The 16,872-nt window shown below is 50.7% G+C and overlaps 2 protein-coding genes across 2 annotated transcripts; both read left to right on the plus strand.

Annotated features, from left to right (window-relative positions):
• Positions 1–5,452: 5,452 nt before the first annotated feature.
• Positions 5,453–8,193, plus strand: ADM2 (adrenomedullin 2). The gene is made up of 2 exons (XM_007519372.3): positions 5,453–6,007; positions 6,717–8,193. Exons 1-2 carry the CDS (start codon positions 5,913–5,915, stop codon positions 7,033–7,035), a joined length of 414 nt encoding a protein of 137 aa, XP_007519434.1. The 5' UTR covers positions 5,453–5,912; the 3' UTR covers positions 7,036–8,193.
• A 6,006-nt stretch (positions 8,194–14,199) lies between these two features.
• MIOX (myo-inositol oxygenase) lies at positions 14,200–16,187 on the plus strand (the record flags this gene model as incomplete). The annotated part of the gene is made up of 9 exons (XM_007519371.3): positions 14,200–14,307; positions 14,475–14,555; positions 14,668–14,830; positions 15,017–15,084; positions 15,233–15,342; positions 15,422–15,489; positions 15,584–15,633; positions 15,771–15,883; positions 15,972–16,187. Coding segments are annotated over 9 exons (870 nt in total), but the record flags the coding sequence as incomplete, so codon positions are not given.
• Between the last annotated feature and the right edge of the window lie 685 nt (positions 16,188–16,872).

Raw genomic sequence — 16,872 nt, forward strand, 5'->3', positions numbered from 1 at the left:
CTGTAGTGTCTTTCCTTCTCTCTGTGTGTCTCTCCCTCTGTCTAGAGAAAAGAAAAGGGAAAAAAATGGGTGGTCCAGGAGGTGATGCAGAGGATAAAGCATTGGACTCTTAGGCACGAGGTCCTGAGTTCGATCCCTGGCAGCACATGTACCACAGTAATGTCTGGTTCTTTCTCTTCTCCTATCTTTCTTATTAATAAATAAACAAAATCGGTTTTAATTAAAAAAAAAGAAAGAAAAGGAAAAATGGTTGCTGTAACAGTGAACTCATGAAGGTATTGAACCCCAGTGATAAACCTAGGAAACAAACAAGCCAAATACTTGAAAGAGGGCAGGATAGATAGCATAATGGTTATGCAAAGAGCCTCTCATGCCTGAGGCTCCAAAGTCCCAGGTTCAATCCCCTGCATCACCATAAGCCAGAGCTGAGCAGTGCTCTGGTTAAAAAAAAAAAAAAAAAAAACTTGAAAGAGAGAAAGCAGAAATCCCCAGACAGAGGCCCAGTGCTGTACCCCAAAGCCCATGCCTGCCTCCCTCACACCCTGCCTCCTCTTTTCACAGTCACCCTCCTCCCCACCTTCTGCTGTTTACTATCAACACCTCCATACTCAGTCTTTCCTTGCCATCAGAATCAATCTCAATCTCTCTCACCTTCAGACACTCTAACAGAACCTCCCTTGTTGCTTTTTGCCACCACAGGGTTGCCATGCTGGCTTTTCTTTTTCTTCTCTTTTCTTTTTCCTCCTCCAGGGTTATTGCTGGGCTCGGTGCCTGCACCATGAATCCACCGCTCCTGGAGGCCATTTCCCCCCCCCCTTTTGTTGCCCTTGTTGTTGTAGCCTCATTGTGGTTATTACTATTGCCATTGTTGATGTTGTTCATTGTTGGACAGGACAGAGAGAAATGGAGAGAGGAGGGGAAGACAGAGAGGGGGAGAGAAAGACAGACACCTGCAGACCTGCTTCACTGCCTGTGAAGCGACTCCCCTGCAGGTGGGGAGCCGGGGGCTCGAACCGGGATCCTTACGCCAGTTCCTGCACTCTGCGCCACATGCGCTTAACCCACTGCGCCACCGCCCGATCCCCCATGCTGGCTTTTCTAACACAAATTTCCACACAAATTTCTCTAAAGCATTCCTCCAAGGGAACCAGGAGCACCCACTTCGTGTGGTCTAGTTCAAGCTCATCAGGGGAACTGCTGCTCTGCTTTTTGTGCATCCCCACAGGCGCACCAGTGCCAGCCTCCCACGGCTGAGTGTGAACACAGGGAACCTGGGGACAACCACAGACAACAAATGTTCCAAGCTGCACACTTCAGGGGCCTATGGGACCCCTATAGGGTCGGGGAGCACTCTTTGGAGGAGCAGGGATGAAAGAAGCAGCTAGGCTGAGCCTGACAACATCCTCTCTCTGGGCTGTCCTGGAGCTGGGCTCATGGATCATGGTGGTGGCACTAGTGCTGACAGAAGTAACACAATGGATCACTGGGAAAAGGACTAGAGCTGGGAGAACAAGGTCTTGCCTACCTGTGGCTTCTAGTTGCATCCTTGGTTTCATCTTTACTAGAATGGTGCTCTCATAAGAAACACTAGTGTGAAGTCGATATAGCCCAGAGAGGAGACATCTTCAGGGTCAGCCTAGCTGATCTTCTGTCTCTATTGGTGGAGTGATATATATATATCAGGGCATTGCTCCTCTTGTAGGATACTCTATTTGTTTTTGTCTTCCTTATTTTGTGGTATCAGGAATCAAACCCAGGATCTCATGCATGTAAGCCATGTACTCTCCCACTGAGCTACCACCCCCACATTTATGTTTTGAAATGATAGTGCTAGAAGCATTCTGGAAAACAGATTGAGGGGAGGTGTGCGGAAGTTGGCAAGAGAAAGGAGAAGCAGCTGCAGAATCCGGCCGCCCCTGGGGCGCTCTATCCACGGCCCCCACCCGCCCTGCTTGTTCTTTCAGCTGGCATTCACGGTCTGTGTTCTCTATGAGCAATGGTGCCTCCCAGAACCTCACCATTTCTGAAACTGCCCATACTGTGTACCAGATCTGACGGATCTTCAGCCCAGATCTGGAGGCGATACCTCAGCCAGCATGTGCCTTGGGCTCCCTGTTCTCTAGCAGCTCCTTGCACCAGCACACAGAAGGACTGACCCTCCACTTGTCCTGGAGCTGGGGGCCTCCTCTTCAGCTTCCCTGCTCTGCTTGATTTCCCTCTGATCTGCCCCCTGGAGCCCCAGCACTCATCTTACCAACCCCAGTACCACCTTCCTGCTGAACTCACTGTTAAAATAGAAATCTGACCACAGCACTTTTCGATTACTCCCTCTTCTGATCCAAATAAACAAGAGAAATTGGAGTGGCTAGTAATGCTCCCTATGGGTCTTCAGGGTATAAACTCAATAAACACTTGTTGGCTTATCCATCCACCAAATGTTTATTGAGCTCCCCAGGTGGGCATGGCAGGAGGGATAGCGTGACCAGGTCATCTGTGATGAGCCCCACAGAGGGAGGAAGACTCCAGGGAGCGAAGACAGAAGAAAAAGTCCCAGTGGATGTAGACATGCTTAGATCAGCAAAGAACTATCTATTTAAGATTTATTTTGGGTATTTCTCTCTGTCCTATCCAACAACCATGACATCAATATAAACAACAATAATAACTCCAACAGTAAAACAACAAGGGCAACAAAAGGGAATAAATAAATAAATAAATATTTAAAAAATATTTATTTTGGGGGCCGGTGGTGGCACACCTAGTTGAGCACACGCGTTATATTGTGCAAGGACCCAGGTTCGAGCCCCTAGTTTCCCCCTGCAGGGGAAAGTTTCACAAGTGGTAAAGCAGTTCTGCAGGTCTCTGTCTCCTCTCTCTATCTCCCCCTTCCTCTCAATTTCTGGCTGTCTCTATCAAATAAATAAAGATTAAAAAAAAATTAAAGATTTATTTTAGCTCTGCATAGGAGAAGGAGTTTCACCTGAGACAAACACAGAAAAAGAAGCTAGAACACCATTCTGGTACATGTGGTGCTGGGGACTGAACTGGCAACCTCAGTCAGGCAATTCTAACACACTTCCAGTTGAGCATTTCCCCAGTTATACAAAGAATTGTCTAATAAGATCAATGGTGAGGTATTACTTTTGAGAAAGAAACAAAACACTGCCAACTCCAGTCCCTTTCCATGGAGAGCAACTTGGCATAAACTTTGCAAAGATCAACATACACAAGTGCTCACCTCAACCAGAATTTTTTGAAAATTTTTAGGAAGTATCCAACAGAAGCACATTTGTAAGCTCCCAATAGAAGGGTCACACTCAGAAAGGCTGGAAATCACTGGGATTGCTCATTCCTGTATCAGTTATATAAATCACAGAACACCTACAAATTGAGTCAGGGTCAACCATAACATAGGAGGGAGGCCTCTTATGTTTCCAGCTATTTTTACCTATATATACATAGGTGTGTATGTGTACTACACAGATGTACCTCCACCAGATGGTCCCCAGCTGAATACACTGGTACAGCAGCCTGAGAGGGGGTGGAGGAGCTCAACCACTGGCCTTTAAGGCACAAGGCACATGGTCTAAAGTTCAATTCCTGCCATCACATATGCCACGGTGATTCTCTGATTCTCTCTCTCTTAATTAGTAAATAAATATTAAAAAATAAAAGGAAAAAGGAGAATAAATAAATAATACCTAAAATATATTGGTATATACAAGCGAAAGTCAAAATGGAGCAGTACCTATATCTGGAAGAAGAATCTATAATCTTTAGCAACGAGGGGAAGACTTCACTTAGAAAAAAAAATAAAAAGCTTTTGTTTTGGGGGCAGGGGAAATAGCATAGTGATTATGGAAAAAAAAGAAAGACAGAGAGAAAGAAAGAAAGAAAGAAAGAGAGAAAGAGAGAAAGAAATTTTCATTCCTAAGCCTCCAAAGTCCCAAGTTCAATCCCCCACACCACTGTAAATCAGAGCTGAGCAGGGCTCTTATTGCTATCTGTACCTCTCTCTCTCTCTCTCTCTCTCTCACTAAAGTAAAACAAATAAAAAAATATATTTAAAAAAATAGGGACCGGGTGGTGGCGCACCTTGTTAAGGGCACATGTTGCCATGTGCAAGGACCCAGCCTCAAGTCCCTGGTCCCCACCTGCAGGGGGAAGCTTCATGAGTGGTGAAGCAGTGTTGCAGGTGTCTCTGTTTCTCTCTCTCTGTCTCCCCCTTCCCTCTCAGTTTCTGGTAGTCTCTATCCAATAAATAAAGATAATAAAAAATAAATTAAAAAATAAGTTAAAAATTAGCACAGGGGGCCAAGCGGTGGCGCACCTGGTTGAGCGCACACGTTACAATGCTCAAGGACCAGGGTTCAAGGCCCCGGTTCTCACTTGCAGGGGGAAAGCTTTGTGAGTGGTGAAGCAGGGCTGTAGTTATCTTTCTTTCTCCCTCTCCCTCTCTTTCCCTTATCTCTCAATTTCTTTGACTTTATTCAAGAAACAATAAATAAATAAAATACTTATAAATTTCTTTTAAAAAAATTAACACAGAGGGGCCGGGTGGTGGTGCACCTGGTTGAGCGCATATATTACAATGCGTAAGGACCCGGGTTCGAGCCCCTGGTCCCCACCTGCAGGGGGAAAGTTTTATGAGTGGTGAAGCAGGGCTGCAGGTGTCTCTCTGTCTCTCTCCTCTATCACCCCCTCCCTCTTGATTTCTGACTGTCTCTATCCAATAAATAAAGATAATAATAAATAAAAAATTAACCCAGTTCGAGCCCCCGGCTCCCCACCTGCAGGGGAGTCGCTTCACAGGCAGTGAAGCAGGTCTGCAGGTGTCTGTCTTTCTCTCCCCCTCTCTGTCTTCCCCTCCTCTCTCCATTTCTCTGTCCTATCCAACAACAATGACATCAATAACAACAACAATAATAACTACAACAATAAAACAACAAGGGAAACAAAAGGGAATAAATAAAAAATATATAAAAATAACAAAAATTCACACAGGTTTACATCGGTTTTTGTTTGTTTTGTTTTACTTATTTACATTTCCTAGAAAATCATTTAATCCTTTGGCAACATGGAGGGAGAGATTTTCAGGTATGCAGCTGTTACAGAATCTTGCCAGATGGGGTGAAATTAGAAATCACTTTTGAGAGGATTGAGTGGTGGCCAGGCTTCCCCCCTCCCAGACATTTGAAGTTCGAGCCAGACCCCTGGGTTCCAGTGGGGCTGATGGCATCCCCTCCACCAGCACCCACCCTTTAAGTCTAAGAGGTTGGGTCCCCAACAGGTACTTGGACAATGTCCGCACCAGTAAGTTCCCGAGGAGAGGGGAGTCTGGTAGTCTGGTATTCTGGGGTTTCCCTAGCCGGGATTTAGCACTTCCCAGAAGGGGTTAATCCCTACTCCACGCTTTGGCCTGGTGGGGGTAGGGGGCGGTGGAGGGGGGGGCGCACGCCCCACCCCCTGCCCTGGAGCCCCGCCCAGCAGCCTGTTCTGGTCCCGCCTCCTCCCGCAAAAACTATTTAAGTCCCTGCCGGTTCCGTTTCCAGCAGGACAACGAACCGACCTACAGAGTTCACCAGGCACCGCGACCCCCGCAGCCCAGTCAGCTCCTCTCGGCACTCTTGAACTTGGACCCCATTCTGCTCCCTTCGGCGCTCTTGAACCTGGACCGGCCACCCAATCCAGACCTGTCATCAAACCCGGTCCTGCCGGCCACTCGCACCTGGGCCCACTCCCCGTCGGACAGACGGACCAACGCAGATACCACCTTCCTCCTCCCGCACCTCCAGGCCCGGGTTCCTCGGAGGGCTCCACAAGGTGTGATCTGAGGCGCTGACTGCGGACAGAGTGCCCCCGCACCAGCTCTCACCCCCACACCTGCGCCTGCCCTCCCCCCAGCCCCGCCCATGGCTCGGCTCACCCTGGCTTGCATCAGCCTGTTCTACCTGCAGCTCCCGGCTACATTGTCCAGTGGCCTGCCTGGGCCCCCCAGCAGACACAGGTGAGTGCGTTCAGACCAGCCCCCACCTCTGGCCAGAAGGCCTGAAGGAACCCCTCCCTGATACTTGCCTGCCCCCTAAATCAAGAGAAGTCCTACCTTGGGCAATCCTCTGGGAAAGGGTTGACAGTCACTGGGTTCCCCTCCTAGAGGGTTCCCTCTCCCCAGCTGGCAGCACAGCCCATCTCACACAGCCCAAGGGGAGGTTGAGGGAAAGTCATTGGGGTCCAAAGTATCATTACCCACAAAGACCAGGGGTGGTCTTTTCCCAGGGAGGGGCAGGTGAGTGTGACATATGACCAGGGCTACAGGGGTGGCTGAGAAGTCAGGACCCAAGTGCCTCCCTCCCACCTTCCCAATGGACCGTGGGCTTCCCCTGGCGGTGCTCCAGGCTCTGTGGGAACCCTGGGCTTCCCCTGGCCTGCAAGGTGATGGGGGGGGGGTCTTTCCTTGGCCTAGTGGGTGATGGTGTATGTGTGGGGCTTCCCATGGCCTGATGGGTATGGTGTAGGGGCTTTGGACATCCCCTGGTCTGCTGGGTAGTGGTATATGGTGCTGGGCTTCCCCTGACAGTGTGCCAGGCTTGAGGATGGTGGCCACAGGGGGCAGTGGCCTTCCCTTGACAGTGACCCCAGGCCTATATGTTGGGGGTGGGGTAGGCTTTCCTTTAAGACTGGATCATCTGGTTTGTCTCTTCCATCTCCCTCTGCAGGGAGCCCTCAGCTCAAAGGCCCTCCAGCCACCTGCAGCTCCGCCACCCTGCACCCCAGCCTGTGGTCTGGAAGCTTCGGAAGATCCTCCAGTCACAGAGGAGCTTCATCCCATCCCCTGCTATGGGCCACCCTCTCAGGAATGGCCCCCGTCGGCACTCAGGCCATCACAGACCCCGAGCCCAGCTGCTGCGGGTGGGCTGTGCACTGGGTACCTGCCAGGTGCAGAACCTCAGTCACCGTCTGTGGCAGCTGTTTGGGTCAGCTGGCCCTCGGGACTCAGTCCCCGTGGACCCCAGCAGTCCCCACAGCTATGGCTGAGCAGGGACAGGCTCATGCCTGTCTGTCCCTGCAGCCAGGATGCTGCACCTCCACTCCAGAGTTGCAACCTAGCCCCCAGCCCTGGCCCTGCCCTCCGGAACTTCTACAGATGGCAGAAACTTGAACAGTGGTGCAGGACCCTAAGAAGACCCCCACCCAGCCCAGCCCAGCCCAGCCCACCAGATCCCACAGCAACCAGCCTAGATCAGCTTTGAACACATAAACCCATGCACATATTCAGACAGAAGCATATCCCAGGGGTCTGCACACCCCAGACATGTGCTTACCCATGCAATGGGGTGCCCAGCAGAGGCGGGCAGAGGCGGGCAGAAGCGGGCAACAGCAGCAGATAATGAACAGGGCTTCAGAGGGGAGAGGTCTTCCCAGGGCCATGGAGCAGAAGCCAGGACTCTGAACAGTGTTGCCTCTTCTGGGCAAGCAGGAGGTGTTGAGATGGCCTTATAGATCTTGATATCAAAGGATTAGAGTCTGGCTTTGGGTGTGTGTAGTTTACCTGGCCTTGCGCACCACCCTCCTCCCCCCCAAAAAAAAAAAAAAAAAAAACGCTGAGAGGGTAGAGGGAGGTGGGCTCCCAGGGGGAGGGAGGACCGCATGCTGCTTGAGCTGCCACTGTGGAGCCTGGTTACAACAGCAAGCCCTACCTGCATCTCCTCAAGGACAACTGGGGAGAGGACTGGAGAGTTCACAAGCTGCCCCCACACATTCTGGGACAGGGTGTAACAGCTCAGGACACCCTTTTCTAATACCTAGTGCTGGTGGGACCTGGTAGTGGTGGTGGGGAGGGTGTCGTAGCACAGATAGGCCAATTAACCAGAACTGCCTCCATTGCAAGGGGCCTAGGGGTTGCCAAATTGGAGGAGGGGCGGGTCTCTCATCCACGTGTAGCTCAGCATGAAGAGCAGGCCCGGGACAGCTGGAGACTGGAGCAGGCTTGCTCCGAGAGCAGGTTCACCAAGAGTCTGGGGGTGGGTGAACTGGTGGCCAATGCTATCAAGACTGATGGGCACAGCCGGGGCAGAGTACTCAGGGCGGGGCTTGTGCACATGTGACCACAGTGCCTGCCACGTGATTGGGACCCAGGTATTACAAAGGTGGTTTCTGTTATTTAGTAAACATGCCTATAGCACTCAATTTGTCGAGATTTGCCTGTGTCACTATGTGAGGGGCGGTGATGCCATTATCCCAATGCTAGCAGCAAAATAGAGCCAGAGGGCGGGGCTGTGCCCGAGGTCACTGCAGTGCTCACTCTGTTCTGGGTCACTGACAGGCTTGCCTCTCAGATACTCTGGGCCCCCAAGAGTAGGGAGCTCTGGGAAGTACCATTTACACCCCCCAAACCCTATTGCTGGCCCTTTAGCTCAAGGATCACGTGGCCCCATCAGGCACCTGCCCTCCACTCCTTGTGGGCACAGTTCAGCTTCATTCCTGCTCAGCTGGAGGCATCCATGCACAGGAGCCAGGAATCACGGGGTGGGGTGGGGGGTGTCAGTGTTGAGCAAGGTAGCCCCAGAGCAGAGCAAGGTAGCCCCAAGGCTGCCAGGAGGAAGCTTCAGTTGACGACTGTAGGGGTCCCTGGGAAGGAACTGCCAAGGTCCTGAGCCTACAGGAGGTGTGGACTTGCCGGGGAGAGGGAGACTGGCCAAAAGCAGCTGAGAGAGATTGGCACTAGATTGAGTGAGTGGCCAGCGGGCCGGGCCTCGCGCCTGTGGTCACTAAAGGGTATCAGCAGAGGCAAGAAGGCAGTAGAAATGGGGTCAGGGGACCAGGGGCGTTGAATAAGAGGAGGGTTATAAGAAGGTCACACTGGGGAGTCAGGAGCTCACTTCTGCTAAGACCTCCCTGGGCTTCCTGGCCCAAGGGCAAAGTCCCTCCCCTGAATGAGGTCTGATCTTCTGGACAGGATGTTTCCCGGGACACCAGCCACTTCACACCACACCCTCCCCACCTGTGACACCCCTGTACCAGTCAGGCCCCAGTGCTCCTCCTCCCAATGTGCTCACTTGGGTCCTCCTGGAAACTGCTTTTTCCAGAGGCTGGATGAACCACTGTCCTCGTTACCTCTTTGTGCTGTGTCATGGGGGCACCTCCATGGTCTCAGCATTACGCCTGACATCTCTCCGATTCCTGACCCCTGAGACCTGTCCTGACACCCACCCCCTTCCAGAAAGTCCACCGACAGCCTTGAACTCCCTAGAACCCCACCTGTTGTGGGCCCAGACTTCTCATTTACCCTCTCCTCATCCCACTTTGTGCGCCAAATTCTTCTCCTGCTCCTAGTGCCATCAGCTTGGGGGGTGATGTCTCCAGCCCTATCTTGGGCGCCCCATTGGCATCACTCTAGCAAGGGCTTGCTGAGCATGTGCAGGCAAACATGGAGTCAATCCCAACCTTGCCCCACTCAATGGGCTGCCATTCTAATGGAAGGAAGTTGAAGAAACTAAGCAAATGGCAAGTTCCTGTAGGAAGCTCCAGAACCCAAAGACTTGAGGGCAGCTTGAAGTTTGTCATATTAAATGGGGGTCCTAGCCCTCCCCCCTTTACCCTTTCACCAGCAGAAACCGCCTGTGATAGGTGAGAGCTGTACCCCTGGAGCCCACACCCCAGTTCTGCTCGCTGACCCCTCCCCTGACTACACAGACCACATTCAGCAAACCTTTGTCTCTCTCCAGAGTTCCTGTCATATGACACCTGATGATTCTTTGCCTCCTGTCTCCTTCTGCCAGGCATAGTGGCTCCCTGGTGTGGGGCAGTCAACTTGGCTGTGTCCTCAAACTGAACGTAAACCCATAAATATTTTTTTGAATTGGCTCCTTTCAACCAGATATGAAACTTGAGCAAGATCCCTCCTGGCCAAACCCTGGCAGCTCTTTCAAGTCCTCTTTCCCCTCGGCCTTGCCCAGAATGAGCACAATTCAGGGGCTGGGTTTAGTGAGAATCCATCCCTTTGGTGTCTGATCACCCTGGCCTGCCTTCAGTATGAATCCTGTCAAGTCAGTGTCAAAGACAGCCCCATCCGATTCTTCAAGCACCCCCGCCCCTACTCCAATGTGCCATGGCTGTGACTCCTCCACTAACTAGCTGCATAAGGCCAGAGCCTAATCTCTGTCCTTTGTTGTTGTCATCCGGAATAAAGTCTTCCTTTCCAGTCTAACAAGTGTGGAATAACTTCTTTGTTATTAAATTTCCCCCACCTTTCCTTCCTCCCTTGCCCAGAATCCCAGAGGCTTCAGAATGGAGAGAGGGGCATCTGGGGTCTTGTCAGGAACAAGAATAGTCAAGCATTCAATTAAGTGTCCCTTACATATACCAGATGAGGGGAACACGACCCCTGCAGCACAAGGACTGAGACCTTGGATTCCTGGACAAATATCTTGTGACTTATGCCCAGACCTAGAATAGAATAATATTAATGTATAAGGAGTGTGAACTTAGATGATACTAAAGTGTGTACTTGAAATAATATGGATATATGAGAAATGTGTACTTGAAATAATAATATGTACTTGAAATAATAAGTGTGTACTTAGGATACATATAAGAAGTGTGAGAATATTAAGTGTGAAAGTATTCCTTTGAGTATGAAATGTTTAAATAGGTTGGAAATGTTAAGATAAGTTGTTTTGGAGTCGGGCGGTAGCGCAGCGAGTTTAGCGCATGTGGCGCAAAGTGCAAGGACCGGCGTAAGGATCCTGGTTCGAGCCCCCGGCTCCCCACCTGCAGGGGAGTTGCTTCACAGGCGGTGAAGCAGGTCTGCAGGTGTCTGTCTTTCTCTCCCCCTCTCTGTCTTCGCCTCCTCTCTCCATTTCTCTCTGTCCTATCCAACAACAACATCAAGAACAACAACAATAATAACTACAACAATAAAAAGGCAACAAGGGCAACAAAAGGGAAAATAAAAAAATAAAAAATTTAAAAAAATAATTAAAAAAAGATAAGTTGTTTTAAGTTTAGAGTGTTGAAATACTTGTTAGCGTTAAAGTGAATATTCAGGTATGAGAATATTATTTTGAGTTTGAAATGTTAAAATGCTTATTTGAGTGATGAAACATTGTTAAAATTAAAGTGCTAAAATACTTGAGTTTTAAGTGACAAAGTGAAAGATTGGCGCAGGCGCCACCGTGCTAGCTGCTTGACACGGTACCAGCTTCGCAGGAAGTTCAGCACGGCTGGACTCTCCAGGCCAAACTGAAACCATCTCGCCTTTTGCCATGATTCAGCTCTGTGTGGTCTTAATAATATTTACCTATGGCCAGGCTCAGAGCCTGACCAAATGACAAAAATAATGACAAAACCTGCACTGCACTCTGTAAGGTTGAACATAATGGAACAAGCAGTATCAGTAATGCAGAGTTTTTCAGGAGGCCCCGAAAGGAAGAAATGTTTTCCCCTTTATCTACACCACTTCCTTTAGTATTCCCCCTAAAATATAGAAAAAGATTGGTGGTTCCCACAGTGGAGGGGCCACCTTACATAAATAATTAATGGGAAGGTATGGTACCTGCCTAGATACAATGGGCCTTTTAATCTACCACCCACCACTATGCTCCCACCTCCTTATGCAGGAATAGTACACGAGAACCTAGGTCGCACAGTGAGCACACACAGAAGATGGATTCTAGCTAGAGAGTTTAACTTGGAACAAAATAAAACAAAACTCCTTGATCAAACAATGGAACAGATTTTTTGTGAAAAATGGGCTGCTCGATTTGTTTAAAGCCTCTAGACACATAACAAGCTTGAACTTTCTATAAACCATTGTCTTCTGATACACAGGGCCAAGAGAATGGCATAAAAGGTAGAATATTCATCTTAATCAATAGGACATTTGCCTAGCACACAGGTACAGGAAAAACAAAAGACACAGAAACGGTGATGTGATCTCTAGGGCAGAAAGTGCCCCTGGAATGTGAATGTTCCACAAAGCAGGAGGTGTTCCCTACCTGTGCTGTTCTTACTTGGTGATTTTTGTTTCAATAATCAAAGCCTTACATCTGTATAGACTGATAAAGTGTAGACCTACGTGTCAGGAAGACCCCAATTCTCATTGGCTGGAAATGACCTAATTCACACCCCAGCCTAGCTCAGGGATAAAATCCCCGGACTTTTGAACGTGGACCGCAACTTTTGAACTGCGTGCTAATCTGTAAGTTCAGAAAGCCCCCATTGGGCATATCCCCTGGCAATCAACACCATTCTGGACCAGAATTGGACCAGAATTGGACCAGAACCAGGACCCATCCGGACCAGAACTCAGCTTGGACCAGCTTTGTCAACCAAGGACATCATTTGTTGTGACCTAACCTGCGCACCTACCTGTCCTATATTGAGGAGGTATTTAGGATATATAATTGCAATTATAAGAATTTGATATCAGAATACCAAGATTTTATTTTATTTTATTTTATTTTATTTTTATTGCATTTTATTTTATTTTGTTTTATTTTTGCCTCCAGGGTTATTGCTGGGGCTCAGTGGCTGCATCATGAATCCACTGCTACTGGAGGCCATTATTTTCCCCCTTTTGTTGCCCTTGTTGTTGTAGCCTTGTTGTGGTTATCATTGTTGTTGTCGTTTGTTGTTGGATAGGACAGAAAGAAATGGAGAGAGAAGACGGAGAGGGGGAAAGAAAGATAGACACCTGCAGACTTGCTTTACCGCCTGTGAAGCGACTCCCCTGTAGGTGGGGAGCTGGGGACTCGAACCAGGATCCTTACCCTGGCCCTTGAGCTTTGCGCCACGTGTGCTTAACCCACTGTGCTACCGCCCGCCTCCCTCTAAAATGCATTTTACTAACTATATTTTAATGTAAGAATGTGATGTTATAGTGTAATGTGTTCTAGTGTCAATAAATGAGTACTGCAGCAGTTATAAAATAACAGCCTAAGTCTCTATTGGCAGAATTCCTTACCCTATTTAATTAATATCAGGGCAAACGCTAGAAGAAGAAGGGTCATTTTTCTTTTCTTTTTTTTTTTTGAAGCGTTTTAATATTTATTTTCCATTTTGTTGCCCTTTTGTTTTTCATCGTTGTTATAGTTATTGTTATTATTATTGTTGTTGTTGTTGTTAGATAGGACAGAGAGAAATGGAGAGAGGAGGGGAAGACAGAGGGGGAGAGAAAGATAGACAACTGCAGACCTACTTACCTGTGAAGTGACTCCCCTGCAGGTGAGGAGCTGAGGGCTCGAACCGGGTCCTTGCGCTTTGCACCATGTGTCAGGGTCATTTTTCTTTCTATACTCAAGACAGGTCTTCATCACCATTTGAGAAGGGTGTAGGTGTTCACAGCCCACAAGGCAAGAGAGGGAGGGCAGGTCCTGAGCAGGTCAGCTGCTTGGGGCTGACCGAGGTCAGAGAGAGGGAGCCAGTTCCTGGGGGTTCCTTCAAGGCTGACACATTAACTTGCTGAGGCTGAAAAGAGGGTGAATAGTCACTCATTACCAAGAGCCAAGGCCAAGGGGCTGGGAAGTGCTTCGTCACTTATGTAACCTGTGGGCATATATAGGGCACACAGGCCTGTGCATACTCACCTGCCCCCTGGCTCTGTTCCTTCTTAGGATGAGGGTGCTTGTGGTAAGTACCCAGGGCCCAGTGCAGAGGCTGCTCCAGGACAAGCTATCTCTCTGAGATGCTTCCTAGTCAGAAGCCTCGCTCCTTGCTGTTGTAGTCTCCCTGAGGAAAAAGCCAGCAGCCACCCTTGGGCTCCTGGTGGACACAGGCCTTGAGGAGATGTGGGTGGGGTCCTACATGCTCCCACATGGCATCCCGCCCTTCTTTGTTACTAAATTTTCCCACCTTCCCTTCCTCCCTTGCCCAGAATCCCAGAGGCTTCAGAATGGAGGGAGGGGAATCTGGGGTCTTCATCACCAGTTGAGAAGGGTCTTCTGTGGGTGTAGGTGTTTGAGCCCACAAGGCAAGAGAGGGAGGGCAGGTCCTGAGCAGGTCAGCTGCTTGGGGCTGACCGAGGTCAGAGAGAGGGAGCCAGTTCCTGGGGGCTCCTTCAAGGCTGACGTCCTGGAAGCTTGGTATCTAGCTGATATCTGTGCTGCACATAAGAACCCCAAGGGTTAGAATGCCCTAGATTGGCAGAGGCACCACAGTCACGGTTGTACCCTGGGCTCGAAGGTCATGGCATCACACTAAAACAAACTCAGTCCCCCACCCAACCAGGGCCCGGACCCGTCTCTGGTCTACCGGCCTGACGTGGACCCAGAGATGGCCAAAGACAAGGGCAGCTTCAGGAACTACACGGTGAGGACCCCCTGCCCTGCCTGTTCCACACCCCACCCCCATCACTGCACTCATGAGGGTTTGGGTCGTACTCTTGAGGAGGTCTCACTCACAACTGGGAGAGGGCAGGCTGTGGGCCCCTGAGACATGAAGGGCAGGGGGTGGTTGGCTGACCCTCTAGCTTGCAGTCTGGCCCGCACCTGGACCGTGTGTTCACCACCTACAAGCTCATGCACACGCACCAGACTGTGGAGTTCGTCCAGAAGAAGGTACCTGGCAGATGCCTCTGTGCAGCTCTGTGGGGGCTCCCCAAGGGGCTGGAGAGGACTGGGACTGGCCAGCCCACCCGTGGCTGTGCTGACTTCATCTGTCCCACTCCAGCACATCCAGTTTGGGGACTTCTCTTACAAGAGAATGACTGTCATGGAGGCTGTGGACATGCTGGATGAGCTGGTGGACGAGTCAGACCCAGATGTAGACTTCCCAAACTCCTTCCACGCCTTCCAGACAGCAGAAGGCATCCGGAAGGCCCACCCAGACAAGGGTACACAGTCCCACTCCTGCCCTGACTGTGGGGGGACTGTGGGAGGCAGGACTGGCAGGAGAAGGGGTGGGCCGGTGCCATCGGAGGCAGGACTGGCAGGAGACGGGGTGGGTCGGTACCATCAGGCCCCAGCCTTAAGCAGGCACCTCCTCCATCCTGGCCTTGCCCTGCCTGTCTCCATTCCAGACTGGTTCCATCTTGTCGGACTCCTGCACGACTTAGGGAAGGTTCTGGCATTGGCAGGGGAGCCCCAGGTGAGGCCAGGGGTAGAAAAGGCTCAGCTCAAGTCTCTGGGAAGGCAGGAAAAGCCAGCCTCACTTCTAGGCTGGGGTGGTGGGCAGGCCGTCACCATCCTCACGTCCACTGCCACCACCATACACACGGCCTCTTGTTCCTCTCTAGTGGGCTGTTGTTGGAGATACCTTCCCAGTGGGCTGCTGTCCCCAGGCCTCCGTGGTTTTCTGTGACTCCACCTTCCAGGACAACCCTGACCTTCAGGACCCCCGATACAGGTGCCCCTTCCCGCTTTTGGTCTTTCCCCCCATCCCCCGACACTCCTGAGCCCCCCTCATCATACATCTGTTCCTGTAGCACAGAGCTTGGCATGTACCAACCTCACTGTGGACTTGAAAACGTTCTGATGTCCTGGGGACATGATGGTGAGGCTGTTAGAGGCGGCAGGGTGGTGGTGGGGGTTTGATAGGGGGCTGCCCCGTGGGTGCCTGGTGCTGACACCCTCTCCCTCTCTCACAGAGTACATGTACCAGATGATGAAGTTCAACAAATTCTCCCTCCCCCCAGAGGTAGGTGGCTGGGAGGCACAGCTCTGAGAATCTAGCTCTGCATAGCCCCACCCAGTCTAGTCCAGCAGGGCCATCCCACCAGTTCACGCCAGTCTAGCCCAGCCCAGAGTGTGCAGGGTGTGGCTTCTAACCCCCAGGCCTTCTACATCATCCGGTTTCACTCCTTCTATCCATGGCACACGGGTGGCGACTACCGGCAGCTGTGCAGCGAACAGGACTTGGCCATGCTGCCGTGGGTGCAGGAGTTCAAGTGGGTTACCTCCCTGGGGCTCCGGGAAGGGCAACTTGGGGACCTAGAGGCTGCTTCACCAGACTTTCTTCCTCCCCCGCCTCTGCAGCAAGTTTGACCTGTACACCAAGTCCTCTGACCTGCCAGAGGTGGACGAGCTGCGGCCCTACTACCAGGGTCTCATTGACAAGTACTGCCCTGGCGTCCTGTGCTGGTGACCCAGCCTCCCAGGCCTGGCTGCTTTGGGAATGCCGCAGACCCTGTCCAGTCAGTGCTCCTCACCTTGGTGAGCACTCTGCCCAGGGGCAATAAAGAGCTTCCGGTAGCTTGTGAGTGTGATTGAAGTCAATGGTGTTGTGCCCACAGGGTACAGTGGGGATGGGGGACCAACAGGGCTGACCCACGGCATCTTGGGCTCAGATTCCCACTGTGTCTGCTGCCATAAGCATTGTGTTCACCCTCACTCCTCCCTCATCAGAAGCGAAGTCACCGCGATATTCTTAGACAAGGGGTCTGGTTTCCCAGTGCACACAAAAGCCAAGGACACCATGGAGCTGGTGTTAGGATTATATCACCACCATCATTATCATCACTGTTCCCAGGGGGCTGCTGCTACTGCTCCTTTTTTGGTCATCACTGAGATTTCACCACTCCAGGCCAGCTTTTTTTTTTTTTTTTAATATCTATTTCTTATATTTATTTTCCCTTTTTGTTGCCCTTGTTGTTTTTCATTGTTGTTGTAGTTACTGTTGTTGGTATTGATGTCATCGTTGTTGGATAGGACAGAGAGAAATGCAGAGAGGAGGGGAAGACAGAGAGGGGGAGAGAAAGATAGACACCTGCAGACCTGCTTCACCACCTGTGAAGCGACTCCCCTGCAGGTGGGGGGCCAGGGGCTTGAACTGGGATCCTTATGCCGGTCCTTGTGCTTTGCACCACCTGTGCTTAACCCACTGCGCTACTGCAACTCCCCCAGGCCAGGTTTTTTTTTTTTTTTTTTTAGAGAGAAA

Source organism: Erinaceus europaeus, chromosome 4, assembly GCF_950295315.1.
Source record: "Erinaceus europaeus chromosome 4, mEriEur2.1, whole genome shotgun sequence".
Taxonomy (NCBI): Eukaryota; Metazoa; Chordata; class Mammalia; order Eulipotyphla; family Erinaceidae; genus Erinaceus; species Erinaceus europaeus.

What these genes read in the sequence shown, in the direction of transcription:
- ADM2 (XM_007519372.3), top strand. Translation starts at nt 5,913, where the DNA reads ATGGCTCGGCTCACCCTGGCTTGCATCAGCCTGTTCTACCTGCAGCTC. An exon ending in GGGCCCCCCAGCAGACACAG is followed by an intron (nt 6,008 to 6,716) that starts GTGAGTGCGTTC and finishes CTCCCTCTGCAG; the next exon opens with GGAGCCCTCAGCTCAAAGGC.